Source organism: Salvelinus fontinalis, chromosome 29 (assembly GCF_029448725.1).
Source record: "Salvelinus fontinalis isolate EN_2023a chromosome 29, ASM2944872v1, whole genome shotgun sequence".
Taxonomy (NCBI): Eukaryota; Metazoa; Chordata; class Actinopteri; order Salmoniformes; family Salmonidae; genus Salvelinus; species Salvelinus fontinalis.
The window spans coordinates 38,959,604-38,978,896 of record NC_074693.1 but is presented as its reverse complement, the minus strand read 5'-3'; the positions used below and the strand labels follow the sequence as shown (position 1 = coordinate 38,978,896).

Here is a 19,293-nt window from a genome sequence, read left to right as displayed (position 1 = left end):
CATACGCTGACTTCATATGTTTTTTATAACTTCCTATTCCTCATTTTACGTGATCCTTCTCGCCAATACAATTAAGCCAATGTGAAGTAGGCTTACGCAGAGGTCTATATCTGAAAAGGCTGTACTGTACGATACTTTAGCAGTGACAGAAATGAATTCCTGTGCACTGTAAGCATACGCACGCACGCACACATCCTAATCTCAATTTTGACCGACTCTCTAAAATGGAGTGCTTATGATAACGGAGATACGGTGGAATAGAAAGGATATTGAGTTTATCTGACAATAACTTGTTTATCTTTCGAAGCACCTTCAAGTAGATAGCCATAGAATAATCTATATGACGATAGTAGCCATAAGTATTGCATGATCGCTTATCACCCACCTGGACTATAACTGAACCAATTGCAGGGTAGATACTCATGTGCTCATACAAAGTTGACAATGTATTAGCATCTACTGTAAACCTGATTGTTGGGTTCGTGACACTTGTACAGACAGATACGCTTGTTGCCGTCAATTGCAAGGGCGTTTCCTCTCTTTAGTTGTAATGAGCAATGAAATCTTCTCACCTGGGAGATAATTATAGTTTTACTTTTTACCAATATGTTATAGAATAATGTATGTTTTCAATTATTTTCGTTCGAATTTGTGAGATGCAGTTCCTTCTGCAAGTGGTTTACATAATTCCCCCAGCCTCAGGTCATTTAATTGTCTTAACTTTAAACGACCTCATTTGCGTCGTACCTATGAAGCATGTTTCAAACTATGTTCTGTCTGTAGTGTGGCTGTGTGTGAAGCTGTCCTCAGTATCCAACAGACACTAGAGACATGATCTACTATGATGTTGTTGTGGCTTCGGTTTCTCAGCCAAAACTAGCAGGTGGAATCTCTGCTATCTTTTGGTCAGACCATCCCGCTGGTATGCAATTTAACCAGTTTAGCTCTTGGTTAAGAAAAATAAGAATATGCTAAAGAGATGAGGTGCAAAAGGTCACTTTCTCACACACTCTCATACAGGTGCAGCTCTCTCACACATGTGCAAGCTGCTTACGGCTGTGGTAATACAAGCTGCTTACGGCTGTGGCATGATGTGTACTCTTTACCTTCACTGACATACAACTAAACCACTAATGACAGATGCCAAGACAGTCGTTGCTGAGAATAAAATAAACAGAAACGACACCGTCGGCAGCATAATAGTCCTTTGTTTGCACTCTTGGTTGATACGTTAATATCCCATGAACAATAGCATGACAGACACCATTAAAAGATACAGGTTACGTTATAACAGTGAATTTTGACAACTGCATGCTTTTCTCTTAACCAAAAATATGTTTTAAATTCAACTCACTTCGATGTCCACCGGTCTCGAGGCCTTTTTCAGAGACCTTTTCTTTAGTTAAACTCTTTGGAAATGTATGGGGTCTCACTTTCCAATGTGGTCGGTGACTTTGTGTGGTCATTACAGGCAGGTGAACAGGTCACTGTCAGACTCCGTTTCCCATCATGCCACATACATACAGTGTGGTCACATGATTTATTGTCTCCAATGGGCCTTCAGATCAGATGTTTGTATCTAATTAAGCAGCCTTCCCCTTGGATGCCTTTTAGCATCTTTAAGCCCATATCTGATCTTTATCAAGATGAAATGCATATTTTATGAAAGAATTAGAGAGAAACCTAAGACCTGAGAAAATGTTCTGTTGCAAAGATGGATACAGAAGTTACAGTGTCGTTCACTCCATCGGTACAAGTCATCCACTGAACATACATCAGCCGTCATACAAAAGTCTACCTCTCACACACTCCCAGTGTCTAAAACAATTCGACATAGCAAAACAGAAAAACAAAGAATGATGAAGAAAAGACATTGACAAAAAAACACCTAGATGGTTTCAATCGTAATTTGAAGCCACCTCATTCTTCATAAGTACCAATACACTTCCTATTTATCAAGTAACACCTTTCAAGAAGATGCATTTCCTTTATCTGGTATAAATGTAACTGTCCCTTTGATATTATTTTATATTTTTATAAAAAACCATGGAGAATCAAGTGGGAGCCAAAGAAACATCAGGTGAAGGACGTACTGACTGTTTGTCGCCTTGGTAGGTAGTGCTTTGGTGCTTTGGTAGGTAAGGATTTGACATTTCCACGTTAGTAGTATTCTAAAGCACCAACAGACAGCAGCCCGCCGTTTGTTCCTGCATGTTCCACACAACCCCAGCCTACCCTCCCACTTTCATTCCTCCACCCACCCATCTATCCATCACCCATGCATCTCTCCATCCATTCCTGGATAATTCTCCCCATCTCCCCAGTCATTGTTTACCGCGTCTCGTGTACATCCTTTTCTTCCTTTCTTTTCCCCCCCAAACGCGTCTACTGGGTCTTCCTTGCGGCTGCGGCGGCTTCTGCTTTAGCTGTGGCCTTCTTGGTCTTGTCAATGTAGGCCTCGTGGAAGAACTGGCAGAAGAGCACAAAGTAGCTGAGGTACATGAGCGAGGACCACACAATGTTCTGCATGTGCGACGGGCACTCCTGGCCCTGCTGCATCCACGAGTACACCAGGTAGTTCACCACGCAACCCACCAGCATCTGGGTGATCTGCGTGAGCGTGATGAACATGGCGAATTTCCTTGAGACCTTGAAGCCGACCGCCCTCAGGGCGTAGTAGGAGTACATGACGGCGTGGACCACGTAGTTCATGGTCATGAACCAGCCGCCGCCGGCCACCATGTCCTTGTAGGAGTACCAGGAGTACAGCAGAACAGTCATGTGATGGTACCAGTGGAGGAAGATGAGCTTCTGCTTCCGCAGCACGATGAACAGGGTGTCACCTGCGTGGTGGGTGTGGTGAGAGAGAGAGAGAGAGAGAGAGAGAGAGAGAGAGAGAGAGAGAGAGAGAGAGAGAGAGAGAGAGAGAGAGAGACGGAATAGAGGGAAGGACAGAGAAAGTATACAAAAGGTGAGAGACAGAGACATTGAGCGAGGGAAAGAGTTAGAAAAGGGGAAGGAAATGGGACATTTCACAGTTACCAATTGAAGGGAACAAAAGCTCAGACCTTTCATTTCAGGGAACACTTATTACTAGCATTGAGTTCTACTTCGTTGTTATCTTATAACACCATGTTCTTGGCAAATCAATGTTGTAAGATCACGATGACAACATTTAAGCGCGATAAGACGAAGTGAGGACCCAAATAAATCTCTACTGTGCTCTACAACTTGGCCTTCTATTTGTCTTTATAAGTGGATGCTGTGTCTCTGGTCGTGTTTAATACATCTAGGTCTGAATTTAATCACAGATGAAATGCACTGTGGGTTCACTCAGAATCTTTACGCTGTAGGTGTACTTTCACGTCAACATATATTAACAATGTCTGCGAACAGAGCAGTCTCTAGGGTGTATCGCTTTTAAAGGTTTGGGGAAGAAAATTAAACTTTGCTCTGCAAAACGGGGCCCACCATACCTGACTAATTGGTGAACCCACTGCTTGAAAGTGGAAAACTACCAGAGGATTCAGAGTTAGCTGTGTGGCCCCGTCTGTGTGTGTGAGAGAGTGTGTGTTTGTACAGCATCTCTCTCTCTGCTCTCTCTCTCTCTCTCTCTCTCTCTCTCGCTGCTCTCTCTCTCTCTCTCTCTCTCTCTCTCTCTCTGCCTCCCATATGCCTCTGTTTTTTATTTTATTTCTTTATTTTACCGTTATTTTACCAGGTAAGTTGACTGAGAACACGTTCTCATTTGCAGCAACGACCTGGGGAATAGTTACAGGGGAGAGGAGGGGGATGAATGAGCCAATTGTAAACGTTGTGACAGCAAGCAGTGCTTTGGCTAAGTGGCTGCTATGTTCCATTTGCAGGCCTCAATGTGTTGGTCACGGGCCAGCAGTTTTGGCTCCACCCAACCAAAGCGCTAGAGCCACGTTAAGGGTAGGGGCTTCTATCCCCCTCCATGTGCCCCTGAGAGGGAGCTCCTGCTATGGGCTCGTACTCAGAGCTGACAGGGTGTGGAGCCCCAGTGACCGCAGGACTGGGCAAATACAAAAAGGGCTACACAGGAAGAAAATGTATTCCCAGACAGACTTTGGGGACGAGCGAAAGGTCATCCAAACTTGCACCCGTTGGGGTGAGAGGGCACGCCTGTCGCTGAGGGCATTGAGGACAGAAAAGATAATTGAAGACGTCATTTGTTTCTTGTGCTACTGTGTGTGACATGTCTGACATGGCAGCATTTTCATGCCTACAGATCCGTGTGCCGATCCTCGGGTGGGTTATTTCAGCCACATGGGGGCAGAGATATTTCATGTAAATTATTAACATATTTTCATATGTTCAAGACCACAAAGTCTCATAAACCACAATAGACACAAAAAGGCCTTCACATGTAAAACACTTTATTTCAGATAATGGTAGTAGTAGTATACCAGTAGTACTAGTAGTATACTAGTAGTAGTAGTAGAAGTCAGTCATCTTACCCAATTCTGGTGCTTTACTGAGCACAAAGGCGTAGGCCCAGAACTTGCTGACCGGCCCGTTGTAGAAGCTCTGATCACACACTGACTGCTTGAGCCCTTTAGTCATCAGAATGTATGTCATGTAGCTCCCAGTGCGGACAGCACCAAATATACTGGACAAGAGAGAGACAGACAGACAGAGAAAACAGTTAGCAGAATACACTAAGTCAAGCCCAAGAAGCATGGAATACGGTCACTCCTGCCACAGCAAAGTTTGTACAGCATCGTTGTTTACACAACTACTGCCTATGCACACAGGTGAACATTTGCAGCAGGACGTCTTCTACACAGTGAGTTCTTTACTCAAAACTATCCGGGAACATACTTTTATAATTGACCTGATTGTTATACATAGCTATTTAATGCTATACAACATGCTTACAGCATATGCATTGGTTGTGTTAACGTTCCCCAATAAGAAACCAAAAAATCGTCACTCAACAGAAATAGGGAACTAACAAATGGCCAACTGACAACCAGAACGAAACAGGTGGGGTTTTAAAATGGGTCCTAAAAGGCATCCATAGACTTTTACTGACTGGGTGCTTGCCAAGCCATCTCCAGTAGGGTCTTAACAAACACTCACCATGGACGTCCACTAGATTTGCCTGACATCAGACAAACTAATGGAAAAGAAAACCCACAACAACTTCGGTGAAGGAGTGCAAATAAATGTGGGGCAAACCAAACAGGGGAGACATGAGATAAAAACTGAAAGAGGAAGAGCAAAACAGCGGTGTCGCTCTTCCGACATCGCTCATGCTAAGCTGAGAACTCCGCCAGCCGCTCCGCAAGCACAGGTGAAACTACCGACTGACTAATGAGGCGACAGGTGCAACACATCCTGACCAATGAGGACGATTCAAATGAGAGCAAGCCACGCCCAAACAGAGCCAACCTCGAAATTGATATCGAGCAAAACCCCGAAAGCCCATAACAACTGGACCGATGTTGGAAATATCTGCTGCCTCTTACCTGAACACTGCGAGAGTGAGGGACCACAGCACCAACGGTTTCCTCAGCTCAAACTTCTCCCTTCGTTTCATCACACGGCGACCGCCTAGTATGAAGGCAGCGTAGAGGGCTGAGAAGAGGAATGACTTCTTCCTGTGAAGGGTGGAGTTTTGTGAACATTACGCATTCGGAACAGAGGGAGTAAAATATGCAGTAGTACTTTATGATAAAAGTGTTTTACTTTAGTTTATTTAGTAAATATTTTCTTAACTCTATGTCTTGAACTGCATTGTTGGTTAAGGGCTTGCAAAGTAAGCATTTCACGGTAAGGCCTACACCCGTTGTATTCGGTGAATGTGACAAATAAAATGTGATTTGATGAGATTTTTTGGGAAAACCCTAGACCTTGCAAAACGTAAATGGCAATAACTCCCCTTCTCCATTCTGCACCATCAGCTTCGTATGGTGGCAACAGCACTATTTATTGCCCTTTTCAGCTGACTAGGTCTACGAGAACCAGGAGATAAGTGCACTATTTTGCGTAGCTTCCCTGTGAAAAATGGTTGAAGAGAGGAAAAAAGAGAAAGCTCATTTAGGGAAATTACGATCAAAGTTAGATTGAGGAAGGAAATGCGGCTTGTCATTATGCTTGAGTTCTCTAACTATGACAGCAAGGGCGTCGCCTCTCGGCCTATGTACCATCCTCCAGGCCAGATTGGAGTTGTTTTTGGAGTTGTTAGTAGATGGGAAGTTTACCTTTGGGCACTAGCTATATACATTTATGGATAGATCCATTTGCTTTGAAGTGAAGGATGAACTGTTTCCTGACCGACAAAAAAAGGCTCTGTAAACAAAGTAAATCTAACGTTATAGAGATGTAATAGATCCTAACTTCCTATAGGGACACTCCCTAACTAGCCTGTGTTGACCATGTGCATAATGTAATGCTGACAGAATCACTGTAACACTTCTGAACAATCTTACACCAAACGATATCCCGAAAGGACATTACGGTTACTGACGACATGTCACTCTTTGTGCAAAATGCAAAGAAAATGAAAGCTTACAGGCTTGATAACTGATTGAACAAAGGACAGAGCAGTGCAGTTGAAGTCCAAAGAATCTGCTTCCACCCAGTGAGCGCAGAATGTCCTCGTTGTTTCGCTGTAAATAAACAAGGCTGAAGAACGGAGCGACTCAGAGTAAGCACCCTACGTAGCGAGGCAGAGCGAATTCGAGATGAGCAACAATCCCCACATTCCTCACACACTGTCTTCAGACAACAAAAAAAAGGTTAAAAGGTCACAAGGATAAATGGCCTTCAGTGTGATTCCTCATAACAGTACGAAGCTTCAGAGATGTGGATACTAGGAAGTAGAGGACCAAATACCCTTTTCACACTATCGCACCAAACCCAAAACAAACTCTGCTGGTTCGGTTATTTTCTTGTCACATTGTCCTTTTCAGCACAGTTCCTAGAAACCAGGTAACCAGGTCAGCTCAGTACAGCTTGGTTTGGTTCAGCTCGGTTTGTCTCAGTAGTGTGAAAAGCCCTACAGAGTACGGTCTGAATGAGATACAATAACATGAGACGAGGTATTGCTATTGGGGAAAACCCACAAAGATCAGAGAAAACCTGAGGCATGGTCAAAGTCTACAAATGCGTTCAAGGGCTGTCTCTCTCCTTGCTTGATCAGGTCAGCTGTGGCCAAGCTATGCCTCCAGGAATGGAAATTAATTTGAGATGTCAGTGTGAATTCACATCATGCCTCCACGACTCGCAGTAGCGGCAAGTGGCAAGAGCATTCAAGTCAGAGCTTCCATTAGGGCTGAATATGTCTCTTGCTGCCTCTCTATACCTCGGTCACATTGAAGATTCCTCTAGATGCTTATCACTGGTCAGTTTAGCATTTTCATCATGGTTAAGGTTATGATTGGGGGAGTGTAAGCTGATCCTAGATCTGTGCCTCTAAGCAAATTAGAACAGAGCAGCTCTGTCAGGGTCATAGTTGGGGATATGCAATCATCTCTGAATGACAACATCAGAGAAGGTGTATTAATCCATCTTCACCTGAAACAAGATTTATACACTTCACTTCAAACAATTCCCCAAAATTAGACTTTCTTGACACTGGACTCATTTCTTCATGACGGATTTATTTGTACTCTACTCCTTTCTGACAATATTGAAGCACAAAGCGACATGAGACAGGATATATTTAGATGAGAACTCTGTTTGTAAAACAACAAAAAAGTGTCTGCTTAAATGTAAATGCAATGCTATTTGGAAACCCCAAATTACAGGAAAATTTACACCATAAATGCTGTTCCTGACTAATGGCACAGCGATGGCACAACCCACTGGGCAAAAACTGGTTGAATCAACGTTGTGTCCACATCATTTGAAAAATGTAAACATTACGTAATGAAGCTGAATCAACGTGGAAAACTGATCCGTTTTTTTAAAAAGTCATCAACGTAAGGATTTTTTTTTTTTTTTTTTCTCCATTCAACTTTTAACTTAAATCCAATGACATTGTGAAATGTTTTGTTGATTTCACATTGAATTTCCGTTAGTTGACAACTCAACCAGCGGTAGACATTTTTCTTCATCGGTATATTGCACCTCTCACATCCCTGAGAACTATCCAACAGAGCTCCTCTTTTTTGCCAGTCATCATCAGCGTCCGCGGAGAGCCAGCCAGCTCCCATGCATTCCCTTATCGCTGGGTGAGACTTGAGGGGCGGTAGCCGAGTCTGTGTATCAAAGCCACTGCTGGAGCAAAGAAAACATTAGGCGCTGATCTAATGCATTTCTGATAGAGCGAGCAAAGCAGTGGCGGGGATCGCATTCCGTCGTATGTCTGCGTCATGCATCAGGTCATCCTGTCAAACAGAGCTAGCAAGTGGCGTGAACTATATATATATATATATATATTAATAAAACGTTGATGACTTTTAATATTTAGGTCATATTAGAACTAATGACTGAACCTGGTTTTAATCATAATGTAGGATCGCACAACACTGGATCATAACGGCAACCACATACTGCAACTCTGTGCATTTACTCGTGGAAGAATATGTCCACTGGTTTGGGGCTTTATTGAAAAATCGGTGCAATAATTATCTTGCTCTGCGAATATTTAAACAGTATAAGAGGCCTTTTTCAGAGCGAGAGACTAGGGAAAGTGTGAACAGATTTCGAAACAAATCTTAACTGAAGGCATGAATCACACCTGAGCAAGATACTGCACAATGGCAGGAACTATTTGGCTCAATTTCTGTAATACAAAGGAGTCTTTCAATTTTGCTGGCTAGATCTGCACACACCTTCCAAGCAGTTCACAATAAGTGGCAATTCCCCTCCCCTAGCTGTGTTGGTCAAATCTGCTAGCTAACCTGCTGTGTAACTTAGATCTGTATTAGCTGGAGCAGGAGATTTCTCCCCTTACGTAACACTATAGGCTTGGAGTACTATAGGCTTGGATCGGAACATACAGTGTTTCTTGCATCGAACAAAACCGAACCTTGTCCCCAGGCTCGAATTTCTGGCCCATAGAGTCTGGTAACAGTGTGGGACTGTTTGGAACTTTGTGGGTGTGGATTTACTGAGTGACATGCTAATCCATTTGTATTCTGAGAAAATTACACGACTATGAGGTGTGGCTCTAAATCGAGGTGGGAGAGAGTCGTCACTAATCAACACAGACACAAAGTCATAAACCCTGCCTATTTCTACAATTTCTCTTCTTAAAATCTGATTTTAAACCTAACCTTAACCACACTACTAACCTGATGCTTAAACCTAAATGTAGCTTAAATTAACCCGTTTTAAATTTGTGGCTATGGAAGCTAGTGGAAACCGAGAGGGAGCGAGCCTCCGACACTTATTTTGGGTGAGACCAATTGATTCTGAGTTCAGGCATATAATGTTGATGTTGTATGTGAAAACTAATTCTAAGATGCGTACTTTCAGATTTTCCCGAACTCACTTCCTTGCTCAAATCACGTGCACTGCTTGTGCTTTGAAGTCCACAAAGTAGGGGGAAGGTTCTAAAGGTTCTAAAGGTTCTAAAGGTTGATAGACTGAGAGATCATTCAGTTGTTGCCGTTCCTGCCATAGACTCCCATTCAAGTTCCATTCTGTGGCGTTGGGAAACCAGACAGGTTGACAGAGAGAGAGCCATCTGTTGGACGAGATTATACAAAACCTAACACTAAAAAGTGTTACTTTAGGTATACGGCAGTGTATTTCATGAAAATGGGAAGAAGAATGAGTTCCAAAATTAGATGATTATTTAACGTTGCACTACGCCGAAATCGCTCCGCTGTTTCCCAGTTGCTGAAACTCGAATAGTTCGCCTAATTTCAGTTTCTGTGGCAAAATAAGATGGGACAATGATTCTCTACCTAAACTGCTGTGAAATACATAATATATACTACCGTTCAAAAGTTTGGGGTCACTTAGAAATGTCCTTGTTTTTGAAAGAAAAGCACATTTTTTTGTCCATTAAAATAACATCCAATTGATCAGAAATACAGTGTAGACAATGTTAATGTTGTAAATGACTAGAGTAGCTGGAAACGGCTTATTTTTTATGGAATATCTACATAGGCATACAGAGGCCCATTATCAGCAACCATCACTCCTGTGTTCCAATGGCACGTTGTGGTAGCTAATCCAAGTTTCTCATTTTAAAAAGGCTAATTGATCATTAGAAAACCCTTCTGCAATTATGTTAGCACAGCTGAAAACTGTTGTTCTGATAAAAGAAGCAATAAAACTGGCCTTCTGTAGACGAGTTGTGTATCTGGAGCATCAGCATTTCAGTGTTCGATTACAGGCTCAAAATGGACAGAAACAAAGCCTTTCTTCTGAAACCCGTCAGTCTAACGCCTTTGTTCTGAGAAATGAAGGCTATTCCACGTGAGAAATTGCCAAGAAACTGAAGATCTCATACAACGCTGTGTACTACTCCCTTCACAGAACAGCGCAAACTGTCTCTCTCTTGTCCTCTGCACAAAACCGAAGGTAAAATCTGCAAAAACAAAACTTAAGAATGGGAAGCATAGAAATAGCACACATAGAACAGATCTACCGATTCGTAGACTTGCATTCAAGTAGAATGATAGATCTATAACTAACAATTCTATGTGAATTTGGTCAGGTTGCCCCTAAAGGTTACATATTGCCACTTTAACATTTACACTGTTAGTTTCACTGCCTATTTCAGTTGAGCTGATAATAATTGTACAACAAGGCAAATTATGTTGTTTGGCTCTGGCAGATAATAGTTTCAGCTTGTTAAGGGATTAAAGTGTAATGGTGAGTGGCTGGTTTATTTATAGTAGGAAGAGAATGAAAGCTCTGCAAAGGTTTGAATTAGACCTATTCCCATTTTCCTTTGCAAAGGTTTGAATGAGACCTATTGCCATTGTGCCAAATGTAGATCACTAGGGAATAGAAGGATGCATGGTAAGTGGTGCAAATTAGATGTACATTGCACCTCATGGCCACTTGCACAAATGCAAAAACACATTTAATGTGACACACTGTTGGGATGAAAATGGCTATGCCTCGGCAAAAGCTGTTTGGTGAAATTGACTTGATGATGAAATTACTGCATCTTAACTCTCAGCTGGGACTGTGACGAGATGGCAGAGTCAAATTAGAGAGAGAGAGTTTTTCTCTTGAGAAACGTTCACCCAATATCTTCATCTCTGTCTCCCCAATTCAGATGAGCTGCTGGGTGAATCAATGTCAAGCCAGGGGTGTCCTCCTGGTCGATGCAGTCAGCAGCCATCATAATCTTTGCAGCCTGTCCCTCTGGGAAAAGCAGCATGCAAAACATTACTCCCAGGAGTCGATACCATAACTCATTGGAGAACAGCTAGCTGGCCTAACCTTAGAGAAAGGAAAATGTTAACCTTTGTCAGAGAGTCACAATCAGTGATGATGTAGTATTAGCTACCGAGGGGAGAGGAAGCCGAATTAGCACAGAACGTTCTAAAAACCATATGTTAGAGCTTGGTGAGAGTGTGGTAGTGCTGTAGTTATTTTGCATACAACCTTCCCACAACTTTCTGGGAATGGTGCAGGATAGTTGCTTAGCTTTGGAACATTCTCAGCACATTTAAGGAACTTCACAAAAATGTTATAGGAACATTCTCCACCTGGTTTGACATTGAGAATGTTCTCAAATTGTTCTAAGAAAGTCAAGAAACAATGATTTTCTGTTGGAATTTCAGTATTTCAGCATAACATTCTATTTAAAGTAATGTTCTCAAATTGTTCCGAGAACATCAAGAAACAATGTTCTTCTGTGGGAATTGCAGTACTTCCACAGAACATTCCATACAAGTTCCAATGTGGTTCTGATTAATGTCATATTTTTACATTCTGGGAATATAAAAAAAAAAAAATCTGTCTGAAGCACAGTTCTTAGAACATTCAGAGAATATATGGTTTCTCTTTTATGTCCGTTCCTGGGAATATTCGGAGAATGTTCTAAATTTTTTAAATCTACACATGAACATCAATAAGCTTCACATTCCATTCTCAGGACATGAAGAAAACATTCCCTGAAAATCATAAGGAAAAGTTAGCAACGTCCAAAACATGTTTCTAAGAATGTTGTTTGAAAACATCGAGTACATTCCGTTCTCAGCGTCAACCAAACTCGCTCTAGGTGTGTTGGCCATGCCCACCTATTGGCCACACCTGGCCTTAATGAGTGCCTGTTTCTTTTGAAATAGGGCCTGTTGGAATAGACTAAAATGAACAACTTTGTATGCGTAAAAATACATGACATGTCAGTTCCATCCTGGAGTTGCAATGGACTAATTCCTGGGGTAGAGAACAGAAGATCATACATTTAAATCTCACTGATGCCGAGTCACAAAATACTACATTTAAATGTTATTTGCTATCTTATTTGGGATGAACTTTTCTGAACTCCAAGCACAGATACAGTACGACGACTTGAATTTGTTTTTAAAAAATGCATTAGGCATTAGTATATATATGTTTTCATTACTAATGCCTAATGCATTTTTTTTAAACAAATTCATGTCCATGTTGTCCTAATGTATCTGTGCTTGGAGTTCAGAAAAGTGAATCCCAAATAAGATAGCAAATAACATTTAAATGTAGTTCTTACAGGGTTAAGAAAACTTTAAATGATAACCATAACAAAACGATCACAACGTTTAGAGAATGTTCTCAGAATGTTATTTAATAACCTTAAAATAACCTATAATTTCTGATCTCAGAGCGTTAATAAAACCTCCCAGGAACACTTTCAGGGAACCAGAGTAAAATGTTCTCAGAACCTCCCTAGCAACCTAAAAATGTACATTCCCAGAACAGGCAACATTTTCACATCTGTTCAGTTTTACGTTCACTTTTACCGGTCAGTAAACATATGGCTTTGCTCCCACAACAAATGTGAAAACAAAAACATATGTTCCCACAACTTCCAAGGAACTGAATGCGCTAGCTGGGAGGTTCCTCAAGAAATTGGAATGTGATGGCAAGATTATACTGGATAACTGAGGACCAAAGACTTCGGGTGAAGCATTGCCTGCTCCCTCTAGGAACTCCTGTAGATCTGAAACAATTGGACAGATAAGCAATATGATGCAAATTCCATCCAGCCTATCAGAAGGCAAGTTGACACATATTGCTTACACCTACAGTTCCCAATCCCTTCACGTTTATAGGAGTTCCTAGGAGGTAGAGGTCCCTTTCTAATGAACCCATTGGGAGGGCATTCTCCACCCAGTGATTAGAGCTCTAGGAATACATGACAAAAGGCTACAAATGTTCTTGGCGGCTGAACAAAGATTGAATAAGCAGACAAGTCGGACTGGATCGGTAACACGAGTAACATGAGACTGCAAGAGGAACAGTAATCTTCCTTAGACCTGCAGGTCTGTTTTCATGAATGGGCACATCCTCAATAGTACAGCATACAGACAACACCATTTGTCTTGCACATTTAAACCTCAACTGAATATTAATCAGAGCAACACATCTATCACCATAATGCTCTGACAAGACCATGCGATATTTGAACAAAGAGCACAATAAATACTGTCATTTAAACCTCAACTGAATTTTAATCAGAGCAACACATCTATCACCATAATGCTCTGACAAGACCATGCGATATTTGAACAAAGAGCACAATAAATACTGTCATTTAAACCTCAACTGAATTTTAATCAGAGCAACACATCTATCACCATAATGCTCTGACAAGACCATGCGATATTTGAACAAAGAGCACAATGAATACTGTATGTCCACGCAACAAGCTAAAACATGGGTATCCCATCATCCCACCACACTTCCTTCAGAATTGCACAAAACAACTGATTCTACAATGACATGCAGTCACCCAAGAGGACGGTATCCAATTGCTTGGAAGCCCATTGAGGGTTTCAACGACTGAATATCCTATGCAAATTAAGCGACCATCACTGACGCTGAGCATTTGGGACGTCTGTGGGGAATTCAGTGAGAATGACTCAGCAGGTAAATTGAATATATGTGTATTTCAGTGGCAGGCAGACACAGTGTGCTGGACATTGAGACCAGCCTTAATCTTAATTGCAGGCAGATAGCCAGCTGTGAGCTGATCTGTAAGGTTGTTGTTTGGACACTTGCTGGCACAGAGCCGTACACTCATGTTTACAATTATGCTTAGCCTATTGCACTTGAACGGTGATCTCTTGTGAAAAAATCTGTTTAATGTCATCATCTAAATGTCACAGTGACACTTTGTTGGCTCACTGCAAGAGAAAAGGTTTCTTATTCCAATCAAATGTCTATATATTCCTGAGAAACAATCATGCAAACAAAATATGACACCAGGGGCAGCTTACTTAGCCATTAAGTGAGGGTAGCTATATGCTGATTTTCAAGTTCAGCACACTGGCCCTGAAGCCGTTGCAGTGATGCAAGCCTGGATTGGCCAGACGCCATTTCCAGAAATGCTGAGTCAACCATTACCCTTCTCTCCTGTTTGTATAATTGAGCACCCCAATAGCCGAGAGGCAGCAGAGAACCAACCCTTGTTACAACAACGAGGCCAGGTTTGCATAAGCTTGATTGTTCGCAGTTGTTCACAAAAGAGCTTATCATCTGTCCTCGCTCTCCCCAGGGGTTTTGTTCTCGCTGGACTCAGGTGCACTTTCCATAAGTCTATGTTAGTACTGGCTGCTACAGAGTGCATCCCTGCAACCATTTCATCACACCGTTGTCAATAGACAGCTACTACAGCAGCCTACCATTAAACATTTCATCTTTCCCATTGGTGTTTGGTAGGCCTCAACATACCGTAGGCCATTCAAGAAATGTGATGAGAGAGAAGGGTTTTTTCCCACATAGTGAGAACACATTTCAATTACAGTGCCACAGAGTTTGAAAGTGTTGTTTTGACGAGAACATGGATCAGAATGTGTCATTAAGGTATTTGGTTTGATTGAATAGGGCCCCAAAGAGTGAAGGCAGTTCAAATATGCCAAAACAATCTATCACACATGAAGCAATGCATTGTTATTGTATCTGTATGGCAGAGAAAGAAACAGGTTGGTTAACATGAAATCCTTATTTTCCTCTCTAGGAGTTTATGTTGAAGGGCTGCAACTATTTACAACCACTTTCCTGCTCTAAAAATCTCTCTCAAACCATGTTTCATGTTCATACACCTATTGTAGGCCTCTTTCTATTTAATTTTCTTTTGGGTGAATATGACTAACCACTCATGAATGATTATTTCCTCTCAGAACCATGCGACATGGTCTTGCCAGAGCAGACATCCCTGCTGCAAACGCTTCCCAGAAGAGTCGGCACAGATCAGCTGTGATGTGATTGGCTAGCACTCTGTCAGCAGACATCATTCTATTGGTCAGTTGGTAGTACCAACTCATGGACAGCTCCTGTACAATGTTTCCACACGCTTGATCCTGACAAGGATCACATTTGGACTCACCCAGGAACATTTCCATTTTAAATTAAGTGTTTTATAGCAACATAAATGTTTCTACTATAACAAATTACCACACTTATTTTAGCTACTTTATAGTTTTGTAGCCTACCCATTCACCAGCACGTGGCATTAGTATAGTTTGCTGCTGTTGCTGCGTTACAACTTTGATTTCTCCCTGCCCATTGAAGGTTTTTCAAAAGGTATAAATACTTGGAGCATCTGTTTGAAAGTCAATTTATAACCAATGCTAGCCCGTTAAACTCAACTCCACGATTTACGGTGGAGTTAAACAACATAAAACACGACTGATTTCAGCACCCAAAGACCAGCCCGCAATTACACACGACGTTGTTCTGTGTAATTGCGCGCTATTCTTTGGGTGCTGAAAAGTTTTTAATAAAACGCTCAACTCCATCATAAATTGTGGCGCTGAGTTTAGTCGGCTAAACCAAAGCATGAGTGGTAACCTCTTGCAGGCTACAACACTGGTAAACTCAGTGGACGAATTGGACACTGATGGCTATAAAAAATTATCAATAAGCATAATGGGGATTTATTTCCTGAAGTCACTTACCAGTATTAAGAGGGTCGTGTGATTGCAGATTGAGCATAACCTGCTTATAAAATAAGAGATAAGATCTTAAACCATTTTTGGTGAGCATATGTCAGGAAACATGAACACATAGCCTATCCAGACAGTGCCATTATTATGTTTCATGTTTGGCTATAATTTGATCACCTTTTTTTTAGGAATGTGGTTGTAATTGTTAGCATCATAGACATATCGCTCTGTTTCAAAGAATGAACACGTTTGTTTAGTTATTCTGACCGTTTGGCCAGAGAAACGTGCCTACCGACTCCAAGCCAGAGCGCGACGGACGGTAGGCTAGATATAATAGTAATAAACTAACAGTCTACCTCTGTCAGCACGCCGCCTACCAATGTCGAGTTTCTTTCATTCATAGCCTGCCAGTGTTCACACGAGCTATGGGGCAGCAGTGAATGTAAGATGCCTAAAAGCCTAAAATAAACATACCACTTTTCTTCACTGACAAATCACTGAAAGTCACATCAGAAGATGCTATGATCAGTCAGTTCACTGACACCAAGGGACCCTTCCTTGATTCATTGTAACTAATGCACAGCAGGCATACATGCACCATAACAATGCTGTGAATATGGTAAACTACTGTGTGCGGACGATACTCTAACTTCATAGGAGCTTTTATTATAGGATAGCCTATAAGCAGACCATAAACTATTTGCAACCTTGAAGTTAGCAGCATCCAGAAACATAGGCTATTTTATTCTTATTAATGAAATTCCAGTTTCTATTTATAAGATGATGAGGACATTATGCTACATATACACCAACAATCATTCCAACATCAATATGATATTTCACATAGCCTACCAGTTTTCTTGCATCCATCGTATGGCTTCGTCCTCGTTGAACTCTTTCTCAAATTCGTACTCTTGCAGAGCCAACACCGACATGTTCTCTGTGAGCTTTCCTATAAACGGAGACAAATTTATATTCTGACGATGTGTTATATTTAACTGAATTCTCTCTATCTCAGCAACACCCCTTTTCTCGCATTGCTCTTGCCACAGCCAGAAACTCCCAACTAAATGCGAATGTCCGGCTATATGCCTTCCACCTAGAGCCGGCATACGCCCTCTCCACCAAGGAGTTGGATTCAAGGTCCTAATGCCCGTTGCTAATATATCTTCTCCAACTACAGTAGATCATCACTGTAAGGCCTGTGGTCACTGAGACTGCACATGCTTACCACAGCCTATTGGGAAATGTGCAGCAAAAAATAAGTCTTCACATGAATCCAAGTTTCCTTTCCTTCTAATAGTGCATCAACATTTGGTAACACTTCATATGCAAACCCTCTTCATGCTGCATTAGAGCACATTCCTAATGCCTTATAAGCCACGCATAACAGGTGCTAATAACACTGCATATAAACGTACATTACAACATCCAAAGAGCATTATTGCTAGTAAATTATAACAGTTTGCTTCATAAGGTATTACAAAGCCTGGCCGTAAATGTGGATGTTATAATACCTTAAACGAAATGCTCCACAGGGGTGTAAACGACATCAGAATCCACGCAAGAGTTCTGAGTTCAGTGTTATGCCGCCCTGTATGGAATGCTCCATAGGGATGTAACGACTTCACCAGTCCATGCAGGAATTCCGTATTCAGGTTTGGTCACCAACGCAGAGTGTGGATGAGACTATACCACTTAACGAGCACATGCATATCATGCCATCATAAGTGGTATAGTCTCACTCCACCTTACAGATGTAACTCTGCCTTGAGGGACAAACCTGAATAAGGAACTCCTGCATGGATTCCCAAGTCGTTACACCCTTGTAGATAATTTCATACGTGGCATTTTAACACTTGCTTCATATAGATAGGCCTATTTCCAGGCTAAGGTTCAACCCAGTCCGGCCAAAGAATCATGCCCACTTATTGGCAAGATAATAGCTGCCAGGGTACACTCTGATTAGGCTGCTCTCCGGTGATCTGCCAACTCTTGTCTTGGGAAACATCACACTTTGATCGCAAGAGTTCAGATCAGTTCAGCCCACTGCGAACATACGCAGGTGCAAACTGATGGAGCAATGCATAATGATACTCCAGCAACCTTCTGTCTGCTTTCCACAGCCTACCACCCTGCTAGTAGGACATAACTCTAACTAATGTAGTGAATTTAGGGGACATCCTGGAGCAGAGTAGAACCAGAAATGTATAATCACTTCTATTATCAGTTCCTATTGTAATACATTGATACTCACTCTTGATTTTCTTTCTTGAAGTGAAGCTTCACCCTTCACCAACTTTATGAGAAGAAACACACACACACACAGACAGAGACACACACTCAGACATGCAGACTGAGCTTGAGTTGTCTACAGTACCTTTGACTTGATGATGTGACTAACTGTTTGCATTCTGTCTTACCTCATCCAGTCATCCAATATGGAGTGGACTCCCACAACCTTGTCCTAGATTTGACAGGGGGAGGAAATATCACCTGATGTAGAAAGAAATACTGTCATCATCAGTGTGTGATACAGAGGTACTATTTCTGTCTGCACATATTGCATTATCGTGTCTGTGTAACAGAGGTGGTACGGTGAACCAAGCTCGCCTGATGAGTAACCTCACCTGAGACCTGAAGACTTGCATTAGCTTCCTGAGCTAATCCCTAGGCTTTAGTTCTGTGGGCTAACCCAGTTTTGTGATGCGTATGATTCCTGGATTTAAATCCCAATTGGCCAACCTTGTACAAGTTAATTAGCAAATAGCCACTTGTGTAACTTTACTTCCTCACACAATTATATTCTGGGATTCAGGGTGGTGTACTGATGCGCCTTCCCGTAAATGTGAAAATTGTCATTTTAAGTTTGAAGGATAGATGCGACCACAGGTGGCAGAGCTAAACTGTCCTCTTTCAATCCTAACGTCAACTGAACAATACAGATCCTGGAGGGTAGGGTATAACATAACCCCAGGGTCAAACACTGTAACAATAACATACATTTTCTACTGTACAGCAGGCTGACGCAGAGGTGGCAGAGCTGCTGAGGCGTCCAGCCAGGCAGCTGGTAGGGCTGCAGGGTTGGGCTTGTTAACCCCTGGGCCGGGAGTCACATGGAATGTGACTGGTACAAGCTGCCGCCTCACCTGAACAGGTTTTGACCAGAAGGACTGGAGCTTGTTGATTAGATTGGGCCATCTGATCCGGACCCAGTCAGAGGCGGCTATGACTGGTGGCCTAACCCACCGTGTTTTGT

General features: G+C 42.0%; 1 protein-coding gene across 3 annotated transcripts; it reads right to left on the bottom strand.

Moving 5' to 3' along the window:
- Positions 1 to 1,190: 1,190 nt before the first annotated feature.
- On the bottom strand, positions 1,191 to 18,391 carry LOC129827962 (elongation of very long chain fatty acids protein 6-like). Of its 3 annotated transcripts, none has more exons than XM_055889277.1 (5): positions 18,292 to 18,391; positions 16,887 to 16,986; positions 5,496 to 5,627; positions 4,482 to 4,633; positions 1,191 to 2,843 (listed from the first exon to the last, which is right to left on the bottom strand). In XM_055889277.1, exons 2-5 carry the CDS (start codon positions 16,967 to 16,969, stop codon positions 2,386 to 2,388), a joined length of 825 nt encoding a protein of 274 aa, XP_055745252.1. In that variant the 5' UTR covers positions 16,970 to 16,986; positions 18,292 to 18,391; the 3' UTR covers positions 1,191 to 2,385. The 3 variants fall into 3 exon arrangements, with proteins under 3 accessions (XP_055745252.1, XP_055745251.1, XP_055745250.1); XM_055889276.1 differs by lacking the exon at positions 18,292 to 18,391 and adding an exon at positions 17,552 to 17,789; XM_055889275.1 differs by lacking the exon at positions 18,292 to 18,391 and having other exon boundaries at positions 16,887 to 17,103.
- Positions 18,392 to 19,293: the final 902 nt, after the last annotated feature.